This window comes from Medicago sativa, chromosome 1 (assembly GCF_051527215.1).
Source record: "Medicago sativa cultivar Bolivia chromosome 1, Bolivia_mono, whole genome shotgun sequence".
Lineage (NCBI taxonomy): Eukaryota > Viridiplantae > Streptophyta > Magnoliopsida > Fabales > Fabaceae > Medicago > Medicago sativa.
Genome location: NC_140749.1, coordinates 75,485,783 through 75,498,737, shown reverse-complemented (window position 1 = coordinate 75,498,737; position 12,955 = coordinate 75,485,783). Strand labels below are relative to the sequence as shown.

At 34.4% G+C, this 12,955-nt stretch overlaps 1 protein-coding gene across 1 annotated transcript; it reads right to left on the bottom strand.

The window, feature by feature from the left end:
* Nucleotides 1–4,641: 4,641 nt before the first annotated feature.
* ABC1 (ABC transporter 1) lies at nucleotides 4,642–12,350 on the bottom strand. Its single transcript, XM_085736537.1, has 8 exons — nucleotides 11,657–12,350; nucleotides 10,304–10,529; nucleotides 9,406–9,558; nucleotides 8,423–8,581; nucleotides 7,961–8,120; nucleotides 7,297–7,406; nucleotides 5,819–5,935; nucleotides 4,642–5,228 (listed from the first exon to the last, which is right to left on the bottom strand). The coding sequence occupies exons 1-8, from the start codon at nucleotides 12,199–12,201 to the stop codon at nucleotides 4,830–4,832; spliced, it is 1,869 nt and encodes a 622-aa protein (XP_085592663.1). The 5' UTR covers nucleotides 12,202–12,350; the 3' UTR covers nucleotides 4,642–4,829.
* Nucleotides 12,351–12,955: the final 605 nt, after the last annotated feature.

Genomic DNA, 12,955 nt, shown 5'->3' with positions numbered 1-12,955 from the left:
AAAAAGGTTATCTAACAAAACAAGCATCTATAGAGATAGTAGACCCTTGTCGTGTGTTGTCTTTTTTATCATCATGTTTTTCTCATAAAATCACGACACTAAACTTACTTTAATCTATCATATCATATCTTATAAATTACGCAAGATCTTTATAATCAACTTACTCCTTGTGTTTTTTTTTTGGTGAATAACTTATTCCTTGTGTTTTTGTTTTTAAAGTAACAAAAAGAAAATTTTATTAACTATTGTCTCAAGAGTTTTTACTAACATTTTCCTTAAAATAAACACCTAATTTAATCTCTAAATTTATTAATCTCTCACCAATTTGGTTTATTAGCTATCAAAATCAACTAAATTATAGAAAATGCATCGCTTTAATCTTAGATTATCATGCAGCACAATCAATTTGTTAACTAGAAACTAAATGAGTAGCTAGATGAAAGAATAATTTAAAGATCTTTTAATTGATTTTAATAACTTTTAAATTGATAATTTAGAATGTAGCTGGCAGTTATTTTACTTATTTTTGTTATTTTGTTAGAACAACTTGTTTACTAGTGAGTTGGACGCCACATTTTAACTCAAAATCTAAGATATTATGTTTACACAACAATCTTTCCTTCAAATGTGAGTTCATCAATATTAAGGGAGTTTAATACCACATTTAACCTAAAATAATCTTAAGACATTAAATTTATGTCTCGATTCAATTATAAAAGTTCAACCGTGAGACTCTTACTCACATATGGTTATGCAACAAACTAATTATTAAACTAAAAGTGATTTGTCAAAAACGAGCTAGAGTGATTGTGATGACTAATTGACGGCACTGACGGAGCCAATCACGTTAATGTTTAACTGTAGCTTTCAAGGGAATCAAAGATGGCCATCACCACATTCACATTCACATCCATAAATTACACTTTTCTTTTAGATTTTTTTGCAAGACATGATTGCTAGAATCAATTTTTTTTCAAAGAGCAAAAACTTCGAAAAAAAACAACAAACCTTCTCAATCACTCCACCTTACGATCTGTAGTTTGCGGTGTCCACATTATTGTGGGACTTGGTTCTTCATAAAGTTACATTGCTTCTACTTTAAGGCACAAATATAACCATCAACGTACACTAACAATAGCCTTTTTCTTTTTTGGAGTTGGCTTAGCTTAATTGAAGATTAGAGCCAAGCAATAGAGATAAAAACACAGCCTAAACTTTTGGTTCGAAATTCCCAAACAAGCATTTTGTTAAGGATAAAAAATATACTTTATTTCACATTGCTTAAGGACCAAATTTAATTAAGGACCAAAGTTGTCCCCTACAGAGGACTCCATTTAAGGACCAAATTTAAGTATAATTGCTAAGGAGTTGCGACGCAACAAGCATCATGCAGCTTATTATAATTGAAAAGGTAATTCGACAAAAAATAAATAACCTTAGCCATTATATAATGACTCATCATTTACTTCACCAAACTTATGATACTTGTACATATCAAGCAATAGTTCTCTACAAGAGACAACAGCATAAATCTTGATGCATGCCAAAAAAAGCACTAGAAAACTTTTTGTGCAGACAGTAGGCTTCATTGGGTGGAGGAGTGACCCTATGCTTCAGCGTTGTCGCCCCAAGGTGACTAATGCTTTCAACAATGTTGGTTGATCGGAAATCAGATCGACTGGGTTTAGAGAATGGCGACCAAACAATAAACCAGATTGTACGCGGGCATCTAGCATCACGTCAGGTTCCATTCCAGTGAGGAACCCAAGTCTCCTGGACATCTCAATGACACCATCACTATTGCCATTTGCACATGCTGGAACCTAATCAGTTGTGCATCATAAAAAAAACTAGCAGTAATGTGAACCTATGGTTATTAAAAGTTTAAAAAAAAGTTTAAAACCACACTTGAAAATGAGTTGAAATTCTACTTAAGACTCAATTGTAAACCTTGGGTTAGGGAAAACTAAATTATTACTGGAAAGTATGTCTCTGGTTAAATGTAGCCCATATGATAGACAAGTATAACTTTGGAGTGCACATAGAGTGTTTTTTATGATGCCCATATGGGAGTGCATGGGAACCCTGATTTCGATTGGAACATTTTATCGTCTCGAGGAACAGCACATGATCTACTAGTTGATTACAGAGAGCCAGAGACCGTATCCTGCCTCACATGAACCCATTGCAAAGAATGTAAGTCATGTTTCCCCCTAAAAGATGAGCCTTTTGAATGGACGGAGTCGTCATATTATTGCACACTTCCATGCGACAAACATTTTTTATGCACTCCAAAGCTATGTCTGAAAGAGGTTTGCACATAATATGGGTAATGGTGTGAATCAGGAATATAGGCAAAATTTCCGGTGAGAAATTTAGTTTCCCTAATCCTAGGTTCCCAACCAACTCGTTTTCGGGTGTAGCCTTATAAATGCATTCATATGGAGGCTAAAGTGATGAGCAAACATAAGGATTTTGGGAGAGTCTTGAAAAGACCTCTTTTATTAGGGCAAAATATGAATATCGCGCTCGAGAAAGTCCATTATTGTTTGCTAAGTGAAAACGGAGGTGACATACAACATCCATGTATCTCAAATTTGGTAACACATTAACAACATAACAGAACCCGAAATGTCTATGTTACCCTTTTCCCAAATAGTAGGGTTTATAATGTCAGTTTTTTGGATATGGAGACCAACCCCCCAACCCCTAAGTTGTTTGATTCAAAATCAAATAGTTTACCAGGACTGTTGATGATAGTGCTTTTATATTAATTTTGAATCCAAATTTGTTCCCTTATCTTCATTCATCTGCTCTGATTTACTATGGAGACTGAACCTCAAACCTCCAGCTCCTAAGCATCCTTCAATCTTATTGATCTAATAACAATTGTTATCTCATGTAACAAAATAGCAACAATAACATCATATAGTTAAGGCTTAAATGCACTTTTGGTCCCCTATGTTTCAAATAGTTGCGATTTTGACTCCCTAATTTTTGTGCCTCTTTTGATTTGCTGATTTTGACCAGTCAACGCCCATGTGTCAGGTGAGGTGGCAGACATGTGTGTAATTATTATTTAAAAAATAAAAGAAAATAATTCTGGCAATTAAAAAAAATAAAAAAAGAAGGAAAGCATTGAAGAGAGAAAGCACGTGACCCTCCTCCATTCCATTGTTAACATTCTCAAATCTAGGGTTTCAACCCCCTATCTTCCCAAAATCGGTCATCACTTCCAAAACTCAAATCTGTCCGTTTCACCCATTTTATTGCTTGAATCGCTGTGTTCTGTCGATCTTTTAGCAAGGTGCGTTCGTTTTTCAGAATTAGCAAGGTTCGTTTGTTTTTTTACGAAAATGGAGTGGGTTGGCGAAGGTTCGTCGAAGAAGACGAAGGAAGATGCTAGACTTTATCTCTCAGACTACAACAACAACAACAACCCGTTTTCTTCTTTCTCATTAACATCAACAACAACACTCATTTCTCCCACCACAACTTCAATCCAACTAATTTATCTCTAATTTTAGATTGAAACATCAAACTTGGGGCTCACCAAAATGCTTCATATTTCTCAAGAATATTCAAAATTACCTTCCTGAAACATGCTTCCATCACTAGATGAATCAACAACGTAAAATTAAACCCATCATCAAGAAAAGGGTCATTGAAAGTAACCATTTTTATGCAAATTCAGAAAAGGGTATCCTTCAAAACGTGGAATTTCATGGTTCTCTGAATCACCTTCAGCTGACAAAGTTGAGATTTTGATTGTGTCATTCGAAGACTTAGAGTGACCCTTTGAGCTGAAGCTAATTTTTTGAAAGGAATCAAGCAAAGAATTAGAAGGGCCATCATGATTTTCACCGTGGTTAAGGAATCAGAAGAGGGTATTGGTGAAGAAGAGCAATTGAGAAAAAGGGTTTTGCGAGTGGTGACAAATGAGAAGTGTTGGTTAATGAAGCTGTTGTGTGTTTAACTTCCTTTTGATTCATCATCTTTGTTTAGGATTTGATGTAAACCAGAATTTACCAGAATTTGAGGATGTATTTATGGAATTTTCTGGGTTTAATTGTTTGAGTTTTCTTGGTTTGATGTAGTAGGGGAAGAAGAGAAGAAGACTCGCGTGCTTCTCTCTTCAATGCTTTCCTTTTTTTTTTTTAATTGCCATAATTATTTTCTTTTATTTTTTAAATAATAATTACACACATGTCTGCCACCTCACCTGACACATGGGCGTTGACTGGTCAAAATCAGCAAATCAAAAGAGGCACAAAAGTTAGGGGGTCAAAATATCCATTTTTTTTCTTAGGGGGCCAAAATCGCAACTATTTGAAACATAGGGGGCCAAAAGTGCATTTAAGCCTATAGTTAACCACTTGATGCTTTTTTGGAGAAGAAAAAAGATGCTTTTTTGGAGAAGAAAAAAAAAAGTAAAGCACCAATTGTTGTTGATGATGATGAGTGGCCACGAAAACAATTATAACGATTGTTGGTTGAGTAAGGACATGTTACACAAATATCATTTCGGTTCATTTTCAGGCAACCCAATGTACATACATCATGTATGCCAATATGACTAATAATGATTCTGAAGATTAATAATTCAGTTCAGGGCAGGATAACACGAAAAACATCCAAACCTTGTTTGAAAGGATAAATCACATTTGAAAGAATCAATCTAGTAAAGTTTCTAATTACAGTTAAGGTTACTAAATAAAGGATTCCGTTTACTAAATAAAAGTATAATTGTTAAGGAGCTGCGACGCAAACAAGCATCATGCAACTTATTATAATTAGCAAAAAATAATTGGATCAAATATAGATATAATCTACGTAGACACTGAGCCACTAGATAATAAATCGTCATTTACTTCACCAAATTTATGATGCTTGTACATATCAAGCAATAGTTCTCTACAAGGGACAACAGCACCAATCTTGATGCATGCCAAAAAAGCACCGGAAAGCTTTCTGTGCAGACTGTAGGCTTCATCAGGTGGAGGAGTGAGCCTGTGCTTCAGCATTGTCGCCCCAAGGTGACTAATGCTTTGAGTTATGTTGGTTGATCGGAAGTCGTATGGACCAGGTTTTGAGAATGGCAACCCTACAATAAAACCAGCTTGTACATGGGCATCTAGCATCACGTCAGATTCCATTCCAGTGAGGAACCCAAGTCTCTTGGACATCTCAATGACACCATCATTATCCCCATTTGCACATGCTAGAACCTAATCAGTTATGCATCATAAAAAATTAAAAATAATAAGAATCCATATGAATTTGCAGCTCATCTTAAGAAAAAGGTGAAATGCAAAGCAACACTAAAACTCCTGTTGTATTGAAGGTTCACTCAATCAAGGACAAACAAGTCATAATACGACAACATACGGGACCAATCTGAATAAGAAAAAAAAGTTACTGAATTCAGAGTCTGTAGTAAATGAAACTAAACAGACCCTTAATTCTCCTTTCTATATTCTTCAAAATTTAGAAAATCACAGAACCACATCAACATAATCGTTAACCATGTTCTACTCTATAATATAAATATCAACTTCAGTAAAACCAATAATTTACCTTAAATAATTTTCAAAATAGAGTCAGCATAAGGTGATTGTTTTATTTCATATCAAAAGAAAAAAATTTAAGATAGAAGATTAAAAAAAGCAATCAAGAATAACATCTTTCACTGGCTAGCTTGAATGCTCAAATCTCAGCAAACATAAGAATTAAAAAGAGAAATCAATAAACCGAAATAAAATTTTAAATCTTTAGTTTCAGATACGAAAATGATAAATTAAAAAGGAAAGGAACCAACCATCCTTAAATAATCATCAACAAAACTTTTGGGGAAATCCCGCGCTGCTCCAAAATCAATAAGATTGATTGTCTTTGTAGCTTCATTATATAAGAAATTACCCCAATTAGGATCAGTCTGCATTGAAAACACTTCCAAGATTAGAAAAGACTACAAAATCAAATTTTGAGATGCTTGGTTTAAAGGAAAACTTCATTTTAACAATGAAAACATGAATCTATAAAACATAACAGAAAGTGAATCTGATGAACACAAAGTAGGTAGCTGTTTAAAACTATGAACAAATATGACATCATTGTATTCATCTTTTTTAGAAACTTGGTATTTGGGAGAAAAAGAAAAAAAGTGAATTTGACTCCAGCAGTCTAAAAAGTGCAGCTCCTACCAAGGCAGGAAAGTTGATTCTACCCGATGGCTCCTAGACCCTGTTAGTTATAAGAAGGGGCCTGATAAGGCCCTAATGATCACTTATATGGGCTGAATCACGGTTTAGGAGAGAGACTAACATGTAAATAACAAATCTGTGAGATAGTATGACGAGAGAACAAATCTGTCGGATAGTTACAGTGAGAGAAGGGGGTCCTGTGTTCCCATTTCTGTTTGGGTTATAGCTTGGGGCCACAGGAGAGCCTTGACTGAGAACATTTTCTCTTACTCTATATTTACTACCTTCTTAACAAAAATACAATTTCTCTTTGTTAGACAGAAAAGTTTTTAAGAGAGAGAGAGAACATATATGTTGTACATGGCAGTTCAAAGGAAGAGAATCAGAGAACACACCCACACAATAAATGGAAGAGACAGTTAGTTGAGAGAGAGAGAGAGAGAGAGCAAAAATGTTGTATAGGGCGGTTCAAAGGGAGAGAAGGGGTGTCATGTGTGTTTCCATTTCAGTTTCGGCTTTATAGCTTGGGGCCACAAGAATTTACCATAGGAACTTATTCTTACCTTTGTATCTTCTACTTTCTTATCAATAGTACAATCTCTCTGATAGATAGGAACTGTTTCTATTAAGATATCCTAATATTGGTATTCGTAACTCTACAGCAACCCCAGTCATCACTTATAACTTCGTTACACCATGTCAACCTTGCTCTTTACGTATAAGATGTATAAACTACGTAAAAAAAAAAACAGTATAAGGTTTTTCCACTTAAATATTAACCAGCTTACAAACTTCCAACAAGGAAATTTGTAGAAGGAGAATATGCCAGCGAAGAGGATATTAATAGTGTCTCCCCCAAGCCTACTCCTTTGCCACATCATTCAACAGTAAATTATATTTAGTTGTTTTAAATTATGCCTGAAGTACATATTAATCCAAAATTTGTCATATAAGATACCAGCAGCTACACTTCAGATTTTCTATACTTGGACTAGAATTCTCTTATTACTGATGCTACAGTCAGTGTGTCAACAATGGCGTTTAATAATTTTACACATATAGAAATATACTAAGAGAGGGTGGAATGACATACCTGCATAAATCTGAATTCAAATAACTCCCTCAATGTGAGTTCTAACAACTTTTTCCCGATATAATTACGAGTTTCCTGATCCAATAATGCTACTTTGTCAATTGGAATTCCTGTAGCAAGAGTAAACCATCCCATGTTCAAAGAAAAGCTATAAATATCTTGACAAAATTTATGTATTGATGACAATCATTAACTATCCATATCCATAATTATAACACTAAATATGCATTACAAAATGCATTTGGTTAATGTTGCTTATTGTTGTTAGCATGTATTTCCTTTCATCTTCGATTTTCAATGAATTGAAAGCATACAAGATGAAATATTTGAGAAGATAATTCACAAATGCGATTTATTTGTATTTGTATAAGTTACAGTTGGAACATTTGAAGGAAAAATCTTTTATCGAATTTGGAGAACTATATTGCAGCAAATAACAATACATTGATAGCTCTGTCATAAACAAAGTCTCAAATGCAGTTGCAACAGCAGCAAACACCACAATGGTTTTTATTTTTAGCAATTATGAGTGAAGAATGTTATGCAAGCTGTGATCCCAGAAAGCTTTTTTTAAAAAATAAAACATGATCTAAGAAAGCTTCACTTAAGTAAAGATGTATTAAAAGATTGTATCACAGGAAGTGGTGAAATTTATTACAATTACCATGAACAAGTTCTGTAGTTAATACTCTTTTGCTTAAAATATCATCCCGGACTATTGGAACATAAAATCCTTCTGAGCCAGCTAGAAGATCTCGGAATCGCGTCTGATTTTCTGCCTCCAACTTGTAATCACACTCACGAGATAATTCCTCTTTGGCAACCTAGAAAAATATATGATAAATTAACAACAGAAACTTTAACATATGAACAGGATATGTTTGTCAAATTATGGAAAAATGTCTTTTTATATGATGGGTAAGTGACTGGATCAATGTCCATTACAGATAGATATCATCCTGCACGATCCAATTTAGAACAGAGAACATGGAATATGGCTTTAAAATCTAACTTAGAACTTCGAAGACAAAACTATCAGTGAAACGATTGCAGGCTGAAAGACTTTCAAAAGATATTGAAATAAACAAACTGAATACATAAATGAATTCTTTTGATAAACGTGCACCTTAATTGCTCTGTCAAGATAAAGTCCTTCAGGAATTAGATTGGTGTAGTTTAAAAGAAGTTTCACATTCTCAATGTCACTGTCGATGCTATCTGCAACACCAGGGTATTGAATTTTCATTGCAACTTGCAAGCCATCCTTCATGACAGCTCGGTGCACCTAAATTTCACGAGGGTCTTGTTAGGCAATACAACTATGCAACACAGCAGGGCATAATATAGTGCTGCATGATTTTGCTTTTAGGATTAAAACAACACAATTTGCCTTCATTGGAATTATATGGAACATAAAGATCGCATATTTAAGTAAGAGAACAACAGCAAAGTTTAGCATTCTTATAAAAATAACTTCTATGCTAATATGAATTCAAAATAAAGTATTTAGTTCAAAGGCGCCTCAGTCTGGCCATGGAAATAGTTAAGAAGGCAATATTTTGAGTTTTCAAAGCTCACCACAATCCACATAACATATCTTTAAATGTGATGGATGAAAACATGATTACTAGATAGTAGATATATATTTTATTCAAGATATAAAATCAATTGCAATATCAAGGATTAACTCTATTAAAAGCTTATGTCCTATCTCAAATGGTTTTTATATATCTCTAGCATGCATCCTCATGCAAAATTTTAGATGCAAAGTATAGACAGTGTCTAAACTCACATACAAAACTTCAACTTTTTTTCAAGAGGAAAATAGGGATAGTAACAATCAAATTTATAAGTACTTGGTCATAGAGGCTATAATACCGTATTGATGACGAAATTGGCTAAAAGCTTGAGATTTAAGATGAAGACTCATGAATGGTTTTTGTACATATCTCTAACAAGTAAAATGCATATCAATTTGTCTGATGATAAACATTTAATGATCTTTCAGAAAGAAACGATTATGCTCCAAAAGCAGAGGTTTATAAAAAGAATGAAATGATGGAAAGTTGACAGATAAAAAACTATAGAGTTCAGTACAGGGATACATACCTGGCCAATACTTGCAGCAGCTAAAGGTTCATAATCAAAACTATGCAGATTTGATGACCAATCAGGACCTAACTCGGCATTTAAAACTTGATTAAGCTGGCTCTTTGGCATCACATCTGCACCCTGACGAACAATTTCTAAAGCAGCCAGGATCTACAAATAAAAGATTGAGAGTTCACTTTTCAAGTCATGTAAATATAAACAAAAGTCATTCATAGGTTCCTTCGTGAAATTTATGACCCTTCTATTAGAGCAAAATAATATCTGATTGGGTAGATTAACGTACTAGTTTAGTTTTCTGGCATTTGTAGCAATTCAAGAAATGGCAGCAATAAATTTTACAATCATTACTACCTTTGTTCAAGAGACTCCAGAAACAAGATAAAAGAATGTAAAAAAAGTAATAGAGTTGGATCTAATTAGCAAGTTGGTGAAAGATGACAACCATTACACATGTTCATGGTAAATTATAATGAAAGGATCGCTATCCATCAATTATTCTTAGTTATTTGTTTTCAAAATCTGCACTTTTGCACTCTGCCCAACCTCTTCCATTAAAAAGAAGGATTCAAGTCTGACAGCTGATGACATTTAATATAAGTTTGTGAACATGAATATAATTTCACTAAACTGAAACAAACACTTGGAACCTATTAAATATTCCAATTGTGTGTTGAAAATGATGCAATGGTGTTTGTTTACTATATCATAGAAATAAAGTTTAAAAAATAAAAATTGAGCTCATGAGAAATAGTGAATCCATTTTCATTTAATTTAAAATCTAGTGTGATCTTCATAAAATTCAAGTGTGGATAAAAGAAACATCCTCAATTCCTCATGTCAGGTGAAGTTTTCCAATACCAATCAAACATGAAATTTAAAAGATAGATCAAAGTACCGGAGCAGGAACAAGAGACTCGTCCTGTATGCTCAACATCTGCCCGATTTTGAGTGCGGCTCCACGCATTCTGCAAAGTGCAAGAGCTAAGCGTTCGGCATTTTTATCAGACAAGAACGGTGAAAGTGTAGTTTGATTGCCTTGCGAAGTAGGTGTACCATATGCAAGCCTCTTGACAGATTCCTGAACTGTTCCCCATGCAAGACCAGCTCCTAGCCCAGCAAACCTGCAATTTGGCAGTGACAACATACCCTTCAGTTAGAGATAACAACAATATGCAGACACCAACGCATCACAAGTTCACAGCTCAAAGCATCATGAGAATGTTTTGATAATTAATTAGGGGTCATATGAACAAGCACCCTAAGGGCAATGTTTAAGGAATCTATGAAAGGACATTTAGTCTTGAAAATACAAGTCAAACACTTGTGAAAGTAACAAATACATCACTTTCTATGCAAAAGTTACATATTTTCACTACTTAGGGCCTGTTTGGATTGAGTTATTTGAACTTATCTACTGGCATAAGTTTTGTGTGACTAGGAGAACTTATGAAAAACAGCATATGACAATTTTCAAAAGCTTTTTCACCTTATTTGCATAGATTCTCTAGTATAGCTTATAAAAACAACTTATAGCATATAAAAAACAATTTAACTTTATTTTATTCTTTGCAATAGAAATAGCTTATGTGAGCTTATACATAAGTGCATATCATGATAAGCGCTTGTGCTATAAGCTGCAAATAGCTGTTTATCCAAACAGGCCCTTCATCAATACCCTAAGGAAACTTGTCAGCATTCTCCTTAACTTAAACAAGTACTAATCGTAGAAAAAGTTATCTATAAGTTGTTTCTACAAATGAAAAGAAAATGATAGTGAATAGATATTGGCCCTGATTGGCTAAACAGCTTAATTTGTAGCTTATAGCATAAGTGCTTATCATGATATGCACTTATGTATATGCCATTTCTATAACAAAAGATAAAGTTAAGTTAAATAAATTTCGTATAAACTATAAGTTGCTTTCATGATCTATCGTGGAGAGCTTATGAAAGTAAGTTGAAAACAACCTATGAACATGTAATAAGTTGTTTTAATAAGTTCTCCAATATTGCCTCACAAGCTTATGTCAGTAGATAAGCTCAAATAAGTCTATCCAAGCATACTCATATTCACCATGAGCTGCTTCATAAGCTACATTGATGAGCTAATGACAATAAACTAAGCTATTTCTTTTACTCCTTTCAGATAGATTTCGGTCTAAGTGCTTATAAAGGATCTTATCTTGTAGCATGAACATGAAAATGAAAATGAATTAGAGAAGATTAAATAAAACAAAACAAAACTAACCCAAGAGCTCTGGAAAACGGAGTAGAAGGAACCTTCCTCTCCCTCGGCCTTCGTTTCCTCACCGGCACTTCCTCACTCGTAGTTCCAACTTGCTTAACCGTTTCACTAGAACTCACAACCTCACTTTCATTCCCCGCCACAACACGAACAGTTGCATCGGAAGTTTCTCCTGGTCGATTCGCTTCATTAGAAACCTCAGCAAACACGTCATTATTCGTAACTACTTCTATCTTTGTTGTGGCTGGTGATGGTGGCGGCGGTGGTGCTGAATCGGGTGCAGAAGAAGAAGGTTGATCGGAGAAAACAACAACGGAAGGAGTACTGGAAGAAGAATCGGAGGAAGCGTCGTTGGAGGGTTGAGGAGGGGAGAATTGACGAAGTTGTCCTTTGGTGATGCCGGAGACGTTGGTGGCGGAGAGAAGAGCGGTTTTAATTAGGGTTTCAAAATCGGAAGTTCTGGCGGGTAATGAACGTTTGGCGAATTCGTTAGCGATTAAAGTGAGACCGTTGAAGAGTCTCGTAAGATCCTTCATCGATGATGGCATTGTTTGTTTATGAATTCGATTCAATTGATGATAAAAGTGTGGAAATTTTCACAGATTTTGAATCGTCTTCTTCTTCTTCTTCCTTCTTACCAGAAGCGCGGTGGTTGGTTTTGAATTCATGTGTCCGAAACCAAAACCAAAGAAGTGATGCTCCACACTTGCTTACGTGGCCTTTGTCCTTTCCATTAAACTTGCTAGGGACGAAACACTCGTCTTTAATTTACTAGTACGATATATTGTTAGATATATTGTCAAAACATGCTTATCATATATATTTAAAGATATTATTTTTTGTACAGATCAAAGTTGTGTATTGTTATATGTATAGTAGCTGACTGCAACATGTATTTTAAAACAAATGAATATTATTAGTAGATGAAAGGGGTTTGAAACTTAGAATAAGCATTTTTTGTGATTTGTCCTAGTTTTTAACCAATTTTAATATATGATAAAATTTACTTACCTAATTTGTGATTTGTCTTAATTATTAAATTGACATTCCATATTCCAAAACATATTTGATTATCGATGAAATGTAAACAAACTCAATTTTACATGTAATTGCGCCTTTTAATCTCAATCATTCTTGGGCTAATCCAATAGATTTCCATTAATTGTCAACGTGAACCATTCTTGGCCATGCACCGTACCAGAGCTACGGGAGACAACGCCAGGATACTACTTAACATCATTATACATTTCAAGTATTGTTGGACTTGTAATTTACCTCTTTGACCCAAAGGTTTCACAGTTT

What these genes read in the sequence shown, in the direction of transcription:
- ABC1 (XM_085736537.1), bottom strand. Translation starts at nt 12,201, where the DNA reads ATGCCATCATCGATGAAGGATCTTACGAGACTCTTCAACGGTCTCACT. An exon ending in AGTCTCTTGTTCCTGCTCCG is followed by an intron (nt 9,559 to 10,303) that starts GTACTTTGATCT and finishes TTTTATTTGTAG; the next exon opens with ATCCTGGCTGCTTTAGAAAT. An exon ending in TTGAATTCAGATTTATGCAG is followed by an intron (nt 5,936 to 7,296) that starts GTATGTCATTCC and finishes TTTTCAATGCAG; the next exon opens with ACTGATCCTAATTGGGGTAA.